This window comes from Malania oleifera, chromosome 4 (genome assembly GCF_029873635.1).
Source record: "Malania oleifera isolate guangnan ecotype guangnan chromosome 4, ASM2987363v1, whole genome shotgun sequence".
In the NCBI taxonomy this organism is placed as follows: domain Eukaryota; kingdom Viridiplantae; phylum Streptophyta; class Magnoliopsida; order Santalales; family Ximeniaceae; genus Malania; species Malania oleifera.
The window spans coordinates 79,891,708-79,909,602 of NC_080420.1; the positions used below are offsets into that span (position 1 = coordinate 79,891,708).

The window sequence follows — 17,895 nt, forward strand, 5'->3', positions numbered from 1 at the left end:
GCAAGTTGTTGGTCATAATAGGCTAGACGATGCTCAGTTCGTTTGCTTTAAGTATTGGTTCTGATGACCAGAATTTCAGGAGAGGGTTTCAATGAAGAAGGAACCCCTTTTCCTTTGATTAAACTTCAAATCATCTATGGCAGTAGGTACATTTTTTTCTCTTTTTTCTTCTTTTTTAAATTTGATATCAGATCTAGCAGATATGCCTTCTTTTTTCTCTCACATTTTCACTATGCCTCTTCTCAGTCTTCTCTATCACAGCAACAACGAACTGTGTTTTTTCCCCACTTCTGTGCTTCTGCAGAATCTTCCTCTTTCCATCAGAAATTTATTTTTATTTTATTTTTTGTTTTTTGATTTTTTCTATGCCTTGCTTCTGTCTTCCATGTCAAAGAAATACAGAATTTTCATTTTTTGAGGCTCAAACTTTCAATTGAAAGGGCTCTGAACTGATAAATGAACTGGCCTGCAATGAAAACACAAGCTGGACAGTAAGAGGGGATTAATGTACTGGTGGCAACAGAGCGATTCCTGACTCAAACTGAGTGTACTCTAATAACAATATTATGTAGGACAGCAAGAGAGAGAGAGAGAGAGAGAGAGAGAGAGAGAGAGAGAGAGAGAGAGAGTCAGGATTAAGATAAGAAGGAAGAGAGAAGAAGAGAAAGAACCAGGCTTGAGGGGGAGCGAGCGAGACTAATGTGGATAAGAGCATAGGCAATTTAATAATACAAATCAATAATTTCTCACATCCATACGCCTATATTTATAAGAAACAAAGAAAGCCTTAAAATAAACAAACAAAAGTTACAAAATAATCTCAAAGTAATTAAATATCAAAATAAACCTCAACATAACTAAAATATCCATAGAAACACTAAATTAAGTAAAATTTGTAAAATGCTAAAATTTCTTAAACAAAGACAAATCCCTAATTTCTAAATATTTTAGTAGAATATGCTCACTTGCAATTACCCAAAGGCAGTACCCCATCAGCTTTTACTGAGCACTGCCCAGATATTTGCTCTTTATTTTATTTTTATTTTTGTTGTATTTCTACTCTTATTTTCTACCCTCCTGTTTTGCATCGCTCACTCTCTCTCTCTCTCACTCTCTCCCCATATATATATAGAGGTGCCATCTGATGATAAGATATAGTGTAGTTATCATATGTCATCTGGTTCGGAAAACAATTTATAAAACCAATATCAGATACAAGGATAGAATGTTTTGTCAAATTACATTACCAATAAAAAAAGCAAGCATTTTTCACTCAATGAATAAAATAAGCATACTAAAGTAAAGGATCATTTTTCGAGGCACACATAGCAATTCAAAAGAAAATTAGAATTCCTTGTGGAAAATCAGAGTGAAATTTCAAGAGCCCTATTAAAGAGTAATGTTGCAAGATAAAAGAAATAGAAAATGTTTGAATTAAAAATGTTTTAGCAATGGCAGCTTGAGCATCATAGCTGAACAGTTAGCAAGAGTCATTCAAAACTAGTAGTACCTGAAAAACAGACTTCAAATATAAAAGTGATATAGAAGCATGCTCCAAAAATCGGTCAAATATTTGTTTTATTCTTTTTGATCCATGCTCAAGTCCTTCTTTCATGAACTCTGATGATAAAGGCATGCGGATGACAGTAAAATCTGATGACGACCATGCCATATTTTGATCAATTAGCATAGGATTAAATTGATCGCGGAATCTTTGAGTTAAATTAGTACCTGAAAATCACACCACAGCAAAAAACATATTGATGTTTCAATTATAATAAATGCAGCACATTGAATTTTCTAGTCCAAAGCATTGAAGAACTTAAAAAATAGAAAGAAAAAGTAGTCCACAGGGCACACTTTAAGTAATCTAGTACAGATTCTAGAGTCAACATAAGACAGCCATCTAGTGCATACCAATTAGAATACGTTTAAATGATCACAAAATCTTTGAGCTAAAAAATTAGTGCCTGAAATCACAGAGGGGAAAAATTGAAGATTTTCATTTATGCTAATGCAGCACATTGAATTTGTCATTGCAAAGAATTAGCAAATTCATGTAGAAGAGAAAGAAATTCAGAAAATAGAAAGACAGTAATTTGAAGACAATACTTTATTTACTAATACAGATTCTGGGGCCAATTACAGCCATCATACAAGACAATCATGCCATTGATAACGATACAGAGAGAGAAGGATGTGGAGAGAGGGAGTAAATGTTGCTCCTTCTTGTCTTAACCCTATAGTTCATCAATACCCATGTACTATCCTGAAGCAATCTACAGTAACAACTAAAAAAGAGATCACAAACACCTAAGCTCCTGCATCTAACCAACCAAGCATCTGCTGAAGGACATGACATAAGCAAGGAAAGAAACCATATTAGAGTCTGCCAAAAGCCATTCATTACACTTTTTGGCAAGTGTAAAGTACTATAGTCGTGTTGAGAATGTATCTAAAATCTAAAATTTTGTACTAGTTCTTTCTATATTTTTTTCAAACCAAATGCTGAATTTTGTTATTGAGAAACCAAAGAAAATTATAAAAGATAAATTGTTACTCTTTCTACAATTTTTTATTAGCAAAAAAATTTTATTAAGAGAAGGAAGAATATAAAAGGAGGATAAGATATAATCTAAAAAAAAAAATCAAAAAAAAAGAAAGAAATATAAGAGAGCCCTTTCTAAGACAGCACTGAGAATCTTTACATGGTTCAGATAACTGAGCTTGAAATGGAGCCCATTTAAGAGCATTTTATCTCGCACACATTGGCCCCATTAACTCTCAAGTCTCAACTGCAATGATATTTGAGCTGAATCCAGGCAAGGTCTTAAATTTCGATTTCGATTTCGATTTCGACTCAATTTTTGAAACTCCAAAAATACAGAAATTTTGACGGAAATTTCGATTTCGATGTCAATTTCGATTTCGATTTGAAAAAATAACGAAAATTAGTAATAAAGCTTGGAATTCTTTGTGAAACAATAGAAATGGTTAACAAACATAATAATATAAGTTTTAGGACTAATATAGTACAAAACTAATACATCTATGTTTTGTAGGAGGTGGAAAACTTGTAAAATAGTATGTGTATCAAACATATTTGTAAGATAATGTACATTAAACATATTCAGTTAATACAAATGAAATTCATAAATCATTTAAATATTATTTAGTACACAAATAATGATAGTTTAGACATGAATGGTTAAATAAAATGTTACTGTAAGTTTATTTTTTTATATAATTTCAAAAGCACTTGCAATAATCTTTTGTTTCTATAAAATAAATTAAGATAGAAATTTCACCTCACTCCTAAATTTTTCATTTGAATTCTGACAAAATTTCATCATATAGTTAAAATTTCGACAAGTTTCACTAAAATTTCAAGATTTTGATAAATTTCGGATGATTCGTTGAGATTAAGACAAAAATTATGCAAGGTGGAAATCGATAGCCATTTCGATTTTGAGGGTGACGGAAATCAGAAATTTCGACAATTTCGTGGAAATTTAAGACCATGAATCCAGGTCTAAACCTAAAGAAACTATATTACCCAACAAAAGGCCCAAATCTAACACACTAGAGAGAAAGACACGGGTCCAAACCCTAGCCACCTCTATTAAAGACCTGGAACCAGCCTCATCAACTTGACGTTCCAACTGTCTCACAAAAACACCAATTAACTTCTGCTGTAGATTCACACACTTCACACAAAGTTGCTAATTTGCTATTTCCCTAGCAATACAACTTCCTTCCAAGATCGAGGTGCTCACTGCACTACACTCACTTTACAACTATCTTCATTAACTAAATCCATCACCGACGGACAAATCTCTCTTCCAAAACTCTAGCAACCTTCATCACGAACACCACCTGGAATAAAAATGGAAAACCTTTACCTATTTCACCTCAACCTTAATTCCAAGAACTTCCTTTCCTCATCACTCTAACCACCATCCAATAATCCACCTTCCATATTGTTAATGCTTGATATATATTGTTGGCCCACAATCTAACAGCTTAAGATTTTAGGTAAAGTGGAAATCTAACATGGTATCGGAGCCCTGGTTGCCAAGAGGTCCTAGGTTCTAGTCTTGTTGCCCGTGTTTATTATGTTGAGCTTAAAAATTATTGAATACCCCATAATGGGAATTATTTATCCATTGTTTATTTCTCCACGTGCTGTTGGGCTGCACATGCAGGGAGTGTTAAGGCTTGACATACATTGTTGGCCCACAACCTAACAGCTTAAGCTTTTAGATAAAGTGGCAAACTAACACATATCTTGTTCTAAGAGACACTCCCTAGCCACCCAAACACCACAGATAGATCATCGACAAACTACTGCAGTGCTTCCAAAGAAATCATAACCCCATGATTGCAAATGAGATTCCTTTCAAACAACAAAATGAAACTACCCTCCTCTACTCTCTCTAAGAACAGATCAAAGGATTTTTCCTTCGATCTAGAGAGCCCGATGAGGCAAGCAGGGGCCATGAGACAACAAATGATTTTCCTCAAGGATTAGACAACAACAAGCCCATCTTGTCTAACAACTCTTGAGCTTCTAAATCCTTCTCGTCATCTAATCCATAGATGTGAGCAAGATCCCAAGCCTACACTGCTTACTTGCTGCTTTTCCTAGTCCACCATCTAAACTCTCATTTTCACAACCTATCAGCGAATCCTTTCTAGACTGCTTGACAAGCCAACCACTAACCGAAATATCCTCTCCAAGACCCACCATCTTTAAGATCTTTGTCTGGAGCCTTGCCTACTACCTGCACAGAAAAAGCAAGGGACATCCCTCGCACCTGCGAATAAGAATCATACCATCTCCCTAGCACCTGCAAAGGAGGAGCTAGTCTCTCTGGCATCTAAGAAGAAGAATCATCTGATCTCCCGTTCTCCAGACCAAGTCAAAACCATTCAGGTCAACCTGCAAAGGAGAATCATAAGATCTCCCGTTCTCCAGACCAAGCCAACCACTCAGGCCAACCTGCAAAGGAAAATCATAACATCTTCTTGGAATCTACAAAGAAGGAGCAGCAAATCTCCCTAGCATCTATGAAGAAGAATCATCTAATCTCCTGTTCTCCCAGCCAAGTCAGTCCCATTCAGGTCAGATGACTTCCCTTGTGTTATAGTGTTGAATAATTGGGTGAAATGGAAGACCTTACTAACTCCCACTTACTAACATAAACCTAACATGAGCCAATAATTCTAAATGACCAAATAACCATCAACACTCCCCCTCAAGCTGGAGCACATATACCATATGCTCCTAGCTTGATACAAATAAATTTCACACGAGCACCGGCCAAGGCTTTTAGTGAACGAATCAGCAAGTTGAAAATCAGAATTCACATGAGTGGTTGTAATGAGCTTCTATACAAGTTTCTTCTTAACAAAGTGGCAATCAACTTCTATGTGTGTTGTCCACATATGGAAGACAAGGTTGGAGGCAATATGTGTAGCAACTTGATTAGGTTGAGAATGTGGAAAACCTAGATCTTCCAACATGGTCTTCAATCAAACAATTTCACATGTAGTGTGAGCCGTAGTCATATACTTTGACTTAGCACTTGATGTGGCCACCACAATTTGTTTCTTGCTCTTCCACGAAACCAAATTACCACCAACAAAAATATAGTACCCGATTGTGGATCTTCAGACAAAAGGCGATCTGGCCCAATCTATATCAATATATATCCCTAAGTATATGTGAGACCCTAATCTTGATATAAGAGACCTCTCCTTGATGCACCTTTGAGATATCTTATGATGCAAATTACAGCATCCAAGTGACTTGCTCTAGGAGAATCGAGAAACTGACTCACCACACTTGTTGCAAAAGATATATCTAGTTGAGTGATTGTAAGATAATTCAACTTTACGACAAGTCTCTGGTACTGCTGTAGGTTGGGCAACAAATCCCCATATCTGATACTAACTTACTGTTGGATCCATGGGTGTATCAATAGGTTTGGATCTCGACAACTCAGTCTCATCTAAAAGATCAAGAACACACTTTCTCTATGACAAGACTATTCCTGTATGAGATCTCAATACTTCAAAGTACTTCAGTGATCCCATATCCTTTGTCTCAAAATTAGTCTGTAGGAAAAGTTTTAGATCATGGATGCCTTGATCACCATCTCCAATAATCGCAATATCATCCACATACACAATAAGCCAAATCCTGACAGATGGAGCATGACGATAAAACACAGAGTGATCCACAACACACCATTGAAGGCCAAACTCAAGTGTGACAACATTGAATCGACCAAACCACGCTCAAAGACTATTTTAAACTGTATAAAGATTCCTTGAGCCGACATACAAAGTTTGACTCCCCATGAGCAACAAACCCAAATGTCCATATCACCACGTAGGAAAGCATTCTTCACATCTAACTAACGTAGAGGCCAATGACAAGTAGTAGCTAAGGAGAAGAACAAATGTACTGAAGCTAGTTTAGCAATGGGAGAGAATGTGTCTAAATAATCCAAACCATACATTTGAGTATATCCCTTAGCAGCAAGGTGAGCCTTAAATCAAGCCATAGAACCATCTGGAATGGCCTTCATAGTATACACCTAACAACAACCAACCACAAACTTATTAGGAGGAAGAGGTACCAACTCCCAAGTATCACTATCCTATCATGTGTGCATCCCTTCAATCATTGCATTCTTTCACCCAGAATGGGATAGAGCTTTAGAAATAGATTTTGGAAGAGCAACAATAGACGAGAAGGACTTTTTGTTACAACCACGAGTGAAACAGTAATACGAGTGAAAGAAGAATAGAGTTGGTTACAACTACATTTACCTTTCGAACAGCAATGGGCGGATCAAAATCTTAGGAAATAGGATCATTTGATTAGGGAAATAAAGGTGTAGAAGTGGAAGCTAGAGGATGCTCTCCTCCCTTGAGTAGTCGTGTGTATACATGCAAATTGAGATTATCCAAAAGACGAGAAGGACTCAAACTAGATGAATACGTTGGAGGATTGGCACACAGATATTAGGTTAGGATCCAGAAGACAAGGCAAAGGAAGGGACTCATTAAGGTCAACAAAACTCAAGGAATCATAGTATCGTGTAGACTCAAACAAGGTGACATCAACAAAGGAAAAATTAATGTAAGGTAGGGCTATAACATCAATATCCCTTTCAATATAAGAAAGCCCTAGAAAAATACTTTCGATAGTGCGAGGATCCAACTTATCTGTTCCTGGAGTTAACTAATGGACAAAAAAAAACACAACTAAAAATACAAGGAAGAAGGGAGAACAAAGGAGCCCAAGGGAGGATAATTGAACATGGAATTTACGACCAAGGATAGAGTATGGCATTTTATTAATGAGAGAGCAAGCAATGAGCACGATATCACTATAGAAGCTTTGGGGACATTCATTTGATACAATAAGGTACGAGTGACTTCGCCAATATGTCTGTTTTTCCGTTTTGCAACTCCATTTTATTGTGGAGTGTGGGTACAAAAAGACTAACGAATAATACCGGAAATTTTCATATAGGTACAAAATTGGGCACTAAAGTACTTCTTAGCAGTATCAATACAAATTATCTTGGCTGGCATATCAAACTAAGTTGTTATTTAAGAACAAAATGCACAAAATATATTAAACAACTAAGAAAAATCTTTCATTAAATACAACCAAGTCATCCTAGAGTAGTCATTGACAAATGTAACAAAGTACCGAAACCCTAATTTCAACGTGACACAACTAGGAACCCAAACATCAGAACGGACAAGCACAAAGAAAAATCTTTCATTAAATACAACCAAGTCATCCTAGAGTAGTCATTGACAAATGTAACAAAGTACCGAAACCCTAATTTCAACGTGACACAACTAGGAACCCAAACATCAGAACGGACAAGCACAATAGGGCTATCTGCCCATTTTTTGACTCAAGAAGCAAAGGGAAAACAATGTTGTTTTGCCAATTGACAAGACCCACACTTAAGACTCGACACAAAACTAGAGGTAAAAACTAGTTGTTTTAATTTGCTCAAGGACGAATGACCAAGGTGACAATGGATTTGAAGCAGTGGGAGAAAAGAGCAACTCAAACTAGTAGGGTCCACGAGCCTCACATCCTATGCCAATTGTCTTCCTCATCTTCAAGTCCTAAATAATCAAAGAATCGGGAAAGAAGGTCACAAAACAATATAGTGCTTTTGTAAGCTTACCAACTGACATGAGATTGAAAGGGGCCTCAGAAATGCATAAAGCAGAATAAAGAGACGTGTGGACGAAGTAGGATTTACTATTCCTAAGGGTAACTTGAGGTAGATTTTTAGGATACTATAGGGCACAAAAGAAGTTGGTTACACCTATCATATGGTCAATAGCAGCAGAGTCGACAATCCAACGACTAGTTGGAAAGCTACCAAATGACATGCACACTGTAGGATTCCCCTTTTGAGCAAAAGATGCAATGTGATGAGATGCTTGTTGGGATGTTTGATATTGTAGGAACCTTGAATACTCTTCCTCTAAGATAGTTATAGTATGCTATTCACCTAAACAAATGCCTAACGATGGAAACACACTTTCGCAATTTGAGGATGCCATCCTAACACACGCACAACCTCTTGATACAGCAGGAAATCAGAATTACACAGCGAACAAAATCCTCATGGGATTCCAATAGCGAACTTCTAGACCAACTGAATCAACTACAAGTGAACTTCCAGGCCAACCGAACCCAAACACAAACGAGTCAACCACTGATTGAACAACGAATGAGTCACCAACAACTAGACATAGCACTGCCACAACCCTACAAAATCAATGTATAAATCCTGCCCATGGTCTTAAATTTCCACGAAATTGTCAAAATTTTAATCAAAATTTCTGATTTCTGTCACCCTCGAAATCAAAATGGCAATCGATTTCCGTTTTAAAATCTCCATCGAAATTTCAATGAATCATTCGAAATTTATTGATATCTCGAAATTTTAGCGAAACTTGTCGAAATTTTAACTATAGAATGAAATTTCCTTGAAATTCAAAAGAGAGATTTAGGAGCAAACTGAAATTTCTCTCTTAATTTATTTTAGTTTTTTATAGAAGCAAAAAGATTATTACAACGGATTTTGAAATTATATGAAAAAATAAACTCACAACAACATTTTTTTATCTAAGCATTCATGCCTAAATTATCATTATTTGTATAACATATAGTATTTAAATGATTTAGGAATTTCATTTGTATTAGCTGAATATTTTTAATGCACATTATCTTATACACAAAAGTATATTACAACTTTTCCACCTCATACACAACATGGATGTATTTAACTTGGTAATATATTAGTGCTAAAACTTATGTTATTACTTCTATTAACCATTTCTAAATTTTCATAAAATAATTCCATGATTTACTACCGATTTCCATTATTTTTTTAAATTGAAATCGAAATTGACATCAAAATCAAAATTTCCATACTTTTGGAGCTCCGAATTTTGAGTCAAACTCAAAATTTATGACCTTGATCCTGCCACTGCTCCAATACACTTTGACACAGCCCAAAGAAACCAACACACAGCTCTAACAGTACCAACAGCCTCTATACAGTATAAAATCTCAAGTACACAGCGAACAACATCCTCCTGGAATTCAATGACGCCATACCGATGCACAACGTTCAACAACCGGAGAAAACCACAAGCACACAATGAACAAGAAAGATAAAAACAAATCAAGAACACAGCAATACCACTGTTTCAGGCCTCAATGAACTTTATAAGCATTGACCAACAACTTCAGGCATTAGCAAGCAATCATTCCAGAATGCCGCACATGAGCAACTGAAAAACGGTGATATCTTTTGACCAAAAAATGACAAACAACTTGGTTTATGGTGTGAGGAAGGATTCAAGACATTTGGGAGGTAATCGGAAGCAAAATGGCTGTTCAAAAGTCTCATGCGCCGGTGCACGGAGTCAGCACTGACAGCTTTTTTGGTCGGCGTGTGGAAGCTCCTCTGGCTGAGAAATTTTGAGCGCTGGCAGATCAGCAGGTTCTGTGGCTTGCAATGTGGTTAGTTTTGCAAAATATGAGGTATTTCTTTGAAGAGGACAACAGCATCCAGGATTTTTCCAGCGACTGCAGCTTTTTCTGGCAACTGCTGGACCTGCTCCTGGACTTTGGTGATGCTGATGACCCTTCTACAGCAGCAGGCTGCCTGGTATTATGATGTTTAGGGTTTGATTTAACAGCGGTCATGCAATTTGGGTTTAGGTCAGATCATGTTCTGATACTATGTTGAATAATTGGGTAAAATGGAAGACCTTACCTCAATAATAGATCTCTCCCTCTATTTATAATATATGTCAAATACAATGCCAATGACTATACTACCCTTACTAACTCTCACTTATTAACATAACTCTAACACGTGCTAATAACGCTAAGTGACCAAATAACCATTAACATATAGAAATCTTGCTATGGACTCATTGCATCTATTGCCAAGAGACAGACCATCATCCATCTTTGAGGCCCTAAATATGGGCTCATGCACAATTTGAAAGATGGCCCTGACTAACAAAGGTGGTAGGCCGGCCAAGTGGAAAGGTCTTATTTTCCCAAAATCTGATCCAAATGTGCTGTAATATAAGAATCCCAGACCCAACCCTAGCTGCCTTGAGATCTTCTAAACCACCACTCCAACAAGCACCAGCTTCGAGCTTCCATAGTTCCAGCATCACTAGATTCACTACTTGCCCTCCAATGGTTCTGAACTGCCATATGTCACATCCTTCCAGCTCCAGCAAACATGAGACACTGAATATTTGAGTCATCACTATTGCCCAGGACCTGCTCATCTTCTCCACACTCATCACCAACCACTAGCAAAGATCTTCGCCGACTCTCTCAATCCAGACCTCCAGGATAAAGATTGAATAACCCTTACCACTTAGAACAAGACCCAAAAAAATTTACCCTTATGATTTGATTGCCACCTAATATTATCACACCGCACTTCCCATAGCATAAACCCTCGCATAACCATCCAAAAGCTGATAAAGTAATCTTAATCCACTGGTTTTGATTCTGAGACCTCCAGATGTACAAAACCAACTTCCCCAACTTTTTCCAGTTGCAAGTCAAAAGTTTTCCTTTCAATCATCAATCTTTTACAGAGGTTCTCCTCCATCCATACCTAGTTTTGAACAGAATGATAGAAGCAAACAAAGAAATCAGAAGAGAGCATGAGAAATTGAGATTGATAGCAAGAGACATCTCATTCTCTCTCCACGGAATTGAGTTTGTTCATTCCAAAGTCATCCTGCAGCTGCTTTCTATACAAATTTTGGAGAGAGAGAGCAATCAAAGTTAGCAACTAATGATAATATATATATATATATATATATATATATAATATATATATCTATGATAAAGGGATCACATGAACAACTGTAGACAGAACATGAAAACAAAAACAAAAACAAAAAAAATCAACAAAAATTATTCTTATTGTGTTCAAATTAATATGGGCACAAGCAACTTGCATGTTCCAGAAATAGCATTAACTCAGAAAAATAGTGAACAAAGGGAAACTTTACTTCAAAAAAACCAATTTGGAATTACAAACTAGTAGAACAAAATGAGGTACTCGTATTATCCAATTACTCCTACCATCTATGCAAAGAATACACCAGGGTACAATTAAACCTACCAAAATATATTAAACAAAACTAAAGACTCAGCAAAGTATATTCCTCTCAAAACTTGAAAAACATTTTCTAGTTATTGCAGTGCAAACAAGATAGCATCAATAATGTAACCAGTGGCAGAACATGAACAAATGAAAATTACAAACTAATGGGTGCTTCATGAAAAAAAATACCTATTAAAGAGAACATTTTGGCAGCAGGAGAACTGCTTGTAGGTACAGAAAGTGCCAACCCACGGGGATCAAACATGTAAAAGCAGCCATCAGAAAAAACTGCTGGAACATCACATATGCAATAACAGCTAAGCAGTCCCAAGCCATAATTCAGTGTATCACCCCTTAATCTCCATGGAGGAAGGAGTTGGAGGGAACATACTTCATCCTTACTCAAGCTGGCATCTTCCAAAATGGCTACTAGAGCAGGACCTTGAAATTCACCTGCACCCGAAAAATAATATTAGGATGAAGCATGGTTTCAGACCCAAAAATAAGGCAGAAAAAAAAAAAGGGGTGGGGGGGAAGTGCCGGGGAAGTGCTGAATGACATAATACTAAGAAAAATAAAGAGTCATATGAAGGATCATCTGCTTAGCTCAGTACGGTAAAAAGTAACTTACCCTTTTCCACTGAAGTGCACAGATGGCACCCTTTAGTTTAAGAATTATCAAAAGCTAATTTACCTTTTCTTATTTGAAACAAAGGTCAGTGACGTGACTGATTATGAATAAAGTATCAACCTCACAACTAAATCGAGTGTTGTCCCGGTGCTGTGATGGAAGGTTTGAACTTTTTGATGATTCTTAAACATTCCACCTCAAATATTTTCAAATAAGAGAAGACATAAAAGAGTTTCGGTCCTTGAATAAAGAAAGCTTCTGAGTTTCACATAAAACTGAAGCAATTTAAGCCAAAACTCACAGGTTTCACTGCAAATCAATGAAAGAACTTGGTTTTGACAAAGTTAACACAGCAATATTCAGGACCAAGCAGAGAAAAATTCATTTACAGAGGTGCAGAGTCGATCCACTAAGTCCATGCTTCTGCATTCCAATATTTTCAGAATTTGAAAACTTCAAACATTTTAAAATTAAAAATGTTACCAAAATATGGTGAACTTACAATATGTATAAGTCAAGAGAATTGAATTAATTAGACATATACCAAGATAAAGTGCAGGGCTTTCTTGGGTAATGCTGTCTACTTGGAAAGAAGTTGCTATTATGTTGGAAAGGGTACACAACAAAAAGGACCCATAGACCTTTTAACAGTATCTAGACGACCATTGCAAGATTGAAGGCTCAGAGTCCATACCCTGCTTACATGGCTGCAGACTGTAGGGGAGGTTTCAATGTCTTCCTTGTAATATATTATAGATTATTTGTCTAGAAGCCTACTACAAGCTGTTTTTAATGTTCTTTTTTTTATTTATATTTTTTGAATAAAAGAATTTAAGCAACGAAGAAAAAAATTATAATGAGGCAGATAGGAGATGCTCCACAAAAACATTACATAGGAAAGGAAAACAAATGCTAGAAAGCCAGCAAGGATTTCCAGTCACACTGAACATAGAAAAGTGTAACGGTCCTGAGCACAGCTCCGGTGAGGTATTGTCTGCATTGGCCCACTAGCCTCACGGGTTTGTCTTATAAAAGGCGCCTCACTTAGTTGGAGCTCAAACCCTCCTTATAAGCCCAAGATCTCCCTAATACACATTTGATGTGAGACCGTGACAAAAAGCAACCCCCCTCCCCACTAAGGAAACTCTGAAGCACAATATGACAAGGAAGCAAGGCAAACAGGAAACTACCCTGTTGTCAATCCCACATTGGATGTGTACTAGGGAAATCTTGGGCTTATAAGGATGGTTTGGGCTCCAACTATATGAGGCGCCTTTCATAAGATAAACCCATGAGGCCAATGGGTCAAAGCGAACAATACATCACCGAAATTGGGCCCAGGACTATTACATTTATCAAAGCAACCTTGGGCATACTATCATGTGGGACCCTGCTTATAGGCAATTTGACGAGAATGCCAAAGATTACACATGGAAGAATGACTCCTACATCGGCTGTGTACTAGGAAAATCTTGGGCTTATAAGTATGGTTTGGCTTCAACTATGTGAAGTGCTTTTCATAAGATAAACTTGTGAGGCCAGTGGGCCAAAGGGGATAATACCTCACCAAAGTTGGGCCCAAGAACACCTATCCACAGGGAAGTGCAAAGGCATATACCATCCCTTGAAAAGGGAAGATCCCCACATTCCTTTCTAGCCAAATATACCAAGCAACACCAAAAATGCATTATGTCGGAATCTTTTTACCTCTTTCTTCCTCCCAAGACTCTTGGCAATAAGCAAGAAGGCCTCCAAAGTATCTGAACATGCCAATTACTCTTCAAAAAGATTAAAAACTTATCCCAAAGGCATTGGGCAGGAGACAAATGAAGCAAGAAATAAACACAGGCGTGTGAATCTCACCCAATCCTAAAACACAAAATACACAAATTAGAAGCAAGAATGTTACCGAGCCTCCTATTGTCCTATAGATGGTAGGTGCTAACACGGAGACTCTATTATGGACACTAACCAAAAAACGATTGTAAACACAACCTTGAAAGGAATTATAGATCCCAAAATAAACGTTTCCAAAGGAAATAGAACGGAAAGTTTCCCAAGTGAATCTTCTATCATTTTATAAGTAAGCTAAAAGGGCTTAAGCAAGGTAAAGGCCTCCTACCTCCCTCTTGTTAATATGCCTGCTGAAATAAAAATTCCAATACAAAGAAACCCCACAAATAACAAGAAATTGGAGGTAGTAACTTTATGAAGATCAGATACACAATAAGGATAAGTAAAATCCACAAATGGAAGAAACCTCACCACCCAAAAATCATCCTAAAAAAAATGCTGGCACCATTCCCAATTCTATATCTGCCAGAGGAAAACATCCGCAAAATTGATTCCAAGGACTAGCAAGGCCCAAAATCTACAACATGCTGTCTTTGTATTTGACAACCAAAGATTACAACATGGGATTTCTTTATATGAAAAGAGAATTCATTAGTTAAGGAAATATGAACACTGGAGCATAAGAGAACAAGAAGAATAAAACAAAAAGGAAAAAACAAAGAGAATAAAATCCTCCCTTTACATCACAAGTAAATAATTTCAAGTTTGACAGTCTGCCCAAAACCAAACCCAATGCAAAAGAGCCAACCAGTCCTGCTGCATGTCTTCTAAAGAGATGTGCCGGAAAAACTCATTTGCTAACACCCACAATGAAGAAAGATAAACCACTCTACTCCAAAGCAAGTCACAAGACACAGCCACTCCTTTGAAAATTCCAGCATTCCTTTCCTTCCAACCACACTAAACTATGCCATAATGGAGCATCACCATAAAGTTTTCCGATCCTTTCCTCTACCAAGGCCTCTAAACATTATGGTGCAAAACACCTTCAATGTCGACAGACAATGTCTAAATTCTCACCAAATATACCAAATAATTTATCCCAAATAGCCAACACAAGGACAATGAAGAAACAAATGTGCACAAGTCTCTCCACTCCTCAAGAAAAGGACATAAATATCCAGAGGCAAAGCTTTATTGGGTCTTCTCTTCTAAATCAAGTCATTTGTATTAATTCTTCCAAGTACTGCTCCAAATGAAAGCTTTTATTTCCGAGGGAGCTTAGGGCTTCCAAATCAATGGATACAAAGCAATATCTGCAATAGGGTCACAAATCAAATAAGAGAAAAAAGGATTTACAACAAAATTCTCTAAAAGTATCTAAGCTCCAAACCCTTTTGTCACTTCCCCAAATGAGTGTGAAAGAATCAAGCAACCTAGCCGAGAGGTTAATTTATCTCACTAAGATTTCTCCCAAAATGGAAATTCCATGAATGCCTTTCTCCTTGGGGAAGAAGAAAAGCAGAAATAGGAGTATCATGGAGATCTAATATACGAAAGAGACAAGAAATTTAACAAGTGAAGGCATATCCTCTACCCAATGGTCTTCCAAAAAACGAATTTGCTCCCCATAACCCACTAAACACTAGACTTTAGGATGGGAATAATAATACATTTGAGATACAAACTTCCAAGGACTCGAATATTTAATATTATTTCCCACCTAAGCATCCCACTCATTTTTAGGAAGGGAATAATAATAAATCTGAGATACAAACTTCCAAGGACTTGAATAATTATATTATTTCCCACCCAAGCATCCCACTCATTTTGTAATATTCCAAATTTACATTGAATTACATTATGCTAAAGAGAAATAGATTATAAAAGGAAAGTGCCATAACAATTTCCCCACTAAAGAGATGTATTCGGAAACCAAACTACTAGACCTAAGCCTCCCTCCCTTTTAGGCCTACACACAGTCTCCCACCCCACAAGATGATCTCTACTACCCTCTCCCCCAATCGCCCATAAGAAATCCCTCATTAGCTTCTCCAGCCTCCATGCCAACCTCACAAGGATTCTAAACAAAGAAAGATAATACAAATGTATAAAAGATAAACAAGTCTAAATAAGGGTAATACGGTCCCCTAGAGTGAAGAAAACTCATTTCCAACCCTCCAATCTCCTAGCTACTCTTTCAAAAACAAGGTCCTAGATAAAGTCAACATTAGGATTACCACCTAATGGGACACCTAGATATGTGTAAGGCCAAGTCAAAACAGCACACCTTACTAGCCTAACAAAAGGATCCACAATGACACCTAAACCCACTAGACCACTCTTAGAAAGATTAATTTTCAGCCCATCGAAGAAGTGTAAGATAGTCAACACGTTAGTGAAACAACCCTCATAATCTAGTAGGAATAGTACCATCTCTGCAAATGCGAAATGGTGCAGTCCTCATTAACTACCCTAATCTCCCCCCACCTCAACTCTATCTACACCTCTTAATCATTCGACGCAATCCATCCACCACAATGGCAAAAAGAAAAGGAGAGAGAGGATCTCCTAGTCTTAGACCCCTAGGCACACGAAATTAAGGCCTGGCCTCGTCGTTAACTAAGATAGAAAAGGCCACAAAAGATACACACCCTCTAATCCATTTCCTCCACCTCAAACCAAAACTTTTTCTAGCCATGACCTTATCCAAGAACCTTCAAATCACCCTATCATAAGCTTTTTCAAAGTCCAATTTCAACACAAGCCCCCTCTTCTTCCTTCAAATAACATCCTCCACCCCATTAGTTATCAGGGAAGCATCTATGTTTTGTCTATTACCTATAAAGCACTCTAACTAATAAAGATAGTGTCCTCCAAAACAATAGCCAATCTTCTAGAAAGCAACTTAACCAAGATCCTATATACACTAGTAGCCAAACTAATAGGTCTAAAGTCCTTAACCTTAACAACACCTTCTATTTTGGGCACCATGTGATAAAATTAGAATTCTTGCTCCTCCCTACAGCTCCATTATCAAAGAATTCAATAAACACTATAAGAATATCACCCTTTAAAAATATCCCAACTATCTTGGGAAAAAAAATCATTGTAAAGCCATCCAGTCTAGGAGCCTTTTCTCTATCCTTCTTCAAAATCAATCTTTTAATCTCCTCTTCTTCAATACGTCAATCTAACCAAGCAACCTTATCAACTGATGTATGACACTAACCCAACCCCTCAACTATGACTCTTCACTATTCTCCTCATAAAAGAGGTTTCTATAGAAATTTGTAGTTATACTCTCAATATGATCAGCTTCCTTAATAATCTCTCCCTTATCATCCTCAATTTATTTAATAAGCTTCCTTCTTTTCCTACCAATTGCCACCCTATGAAAGAGCCTAAAGTTACAATCCCCAAATTTAACCCAATTCATTCTAGATTACTATCACTGACTCATCTCTTCCCTAAAGACAACTTGTTCAAACTCATGGACAACTGGGCTTGTCTATCAACAGTTCCTAAGAAAGAGGACCCTCCTCATCCATTTTATTAATTGCATTTCCTCAAGAATACCTTTCTTCCTAGAATGAACATCAACATAAATCTACAAATTCCAATTTTTAAATTTTTCTTCCAAACACCTCAGGCTTTTCATAAACAAAAACATTTCCAACCTTCCATAGTGCATTCTCCGCACCAAATCCTAACCCAATTATAAAAATCAGGATGGATCAACCACATATTTTCAAAATCTAA

General features: G+C 37.0%; 1 protein-coding gene across 2 annotated transcripts in view; it reads right to left on the reverse strand.

Annotated features, from left to right (window-relative positions):
* The window catches only part of LOC131152729 (uncharacterized), a 136,212-nt gene that overhangs the window by 64,956 nt on the left and 53,361 nt on the right, over positions 1 to 17,895 (reverse strand). For both annotated transcript variants that reach the window (XM_058104568.1, XM_058104569.1), the window contains exons 5-6: positions 11,898 to 12,161; positions 1,511 to 1,731 (exon numbers count right to left, since the gene is read on the reverse strand). In XM_058104568.1, coding sequence (XP_057960551.1) covers positions 1,511 to 1,731; positions 11,898 to 12,161 — 485 coding nt within the window. The remainder of the gene's footprint in view (positions 1 to 1,510; positions 1,732 to 11,897; positions 12,162 to 17,895) is intronic.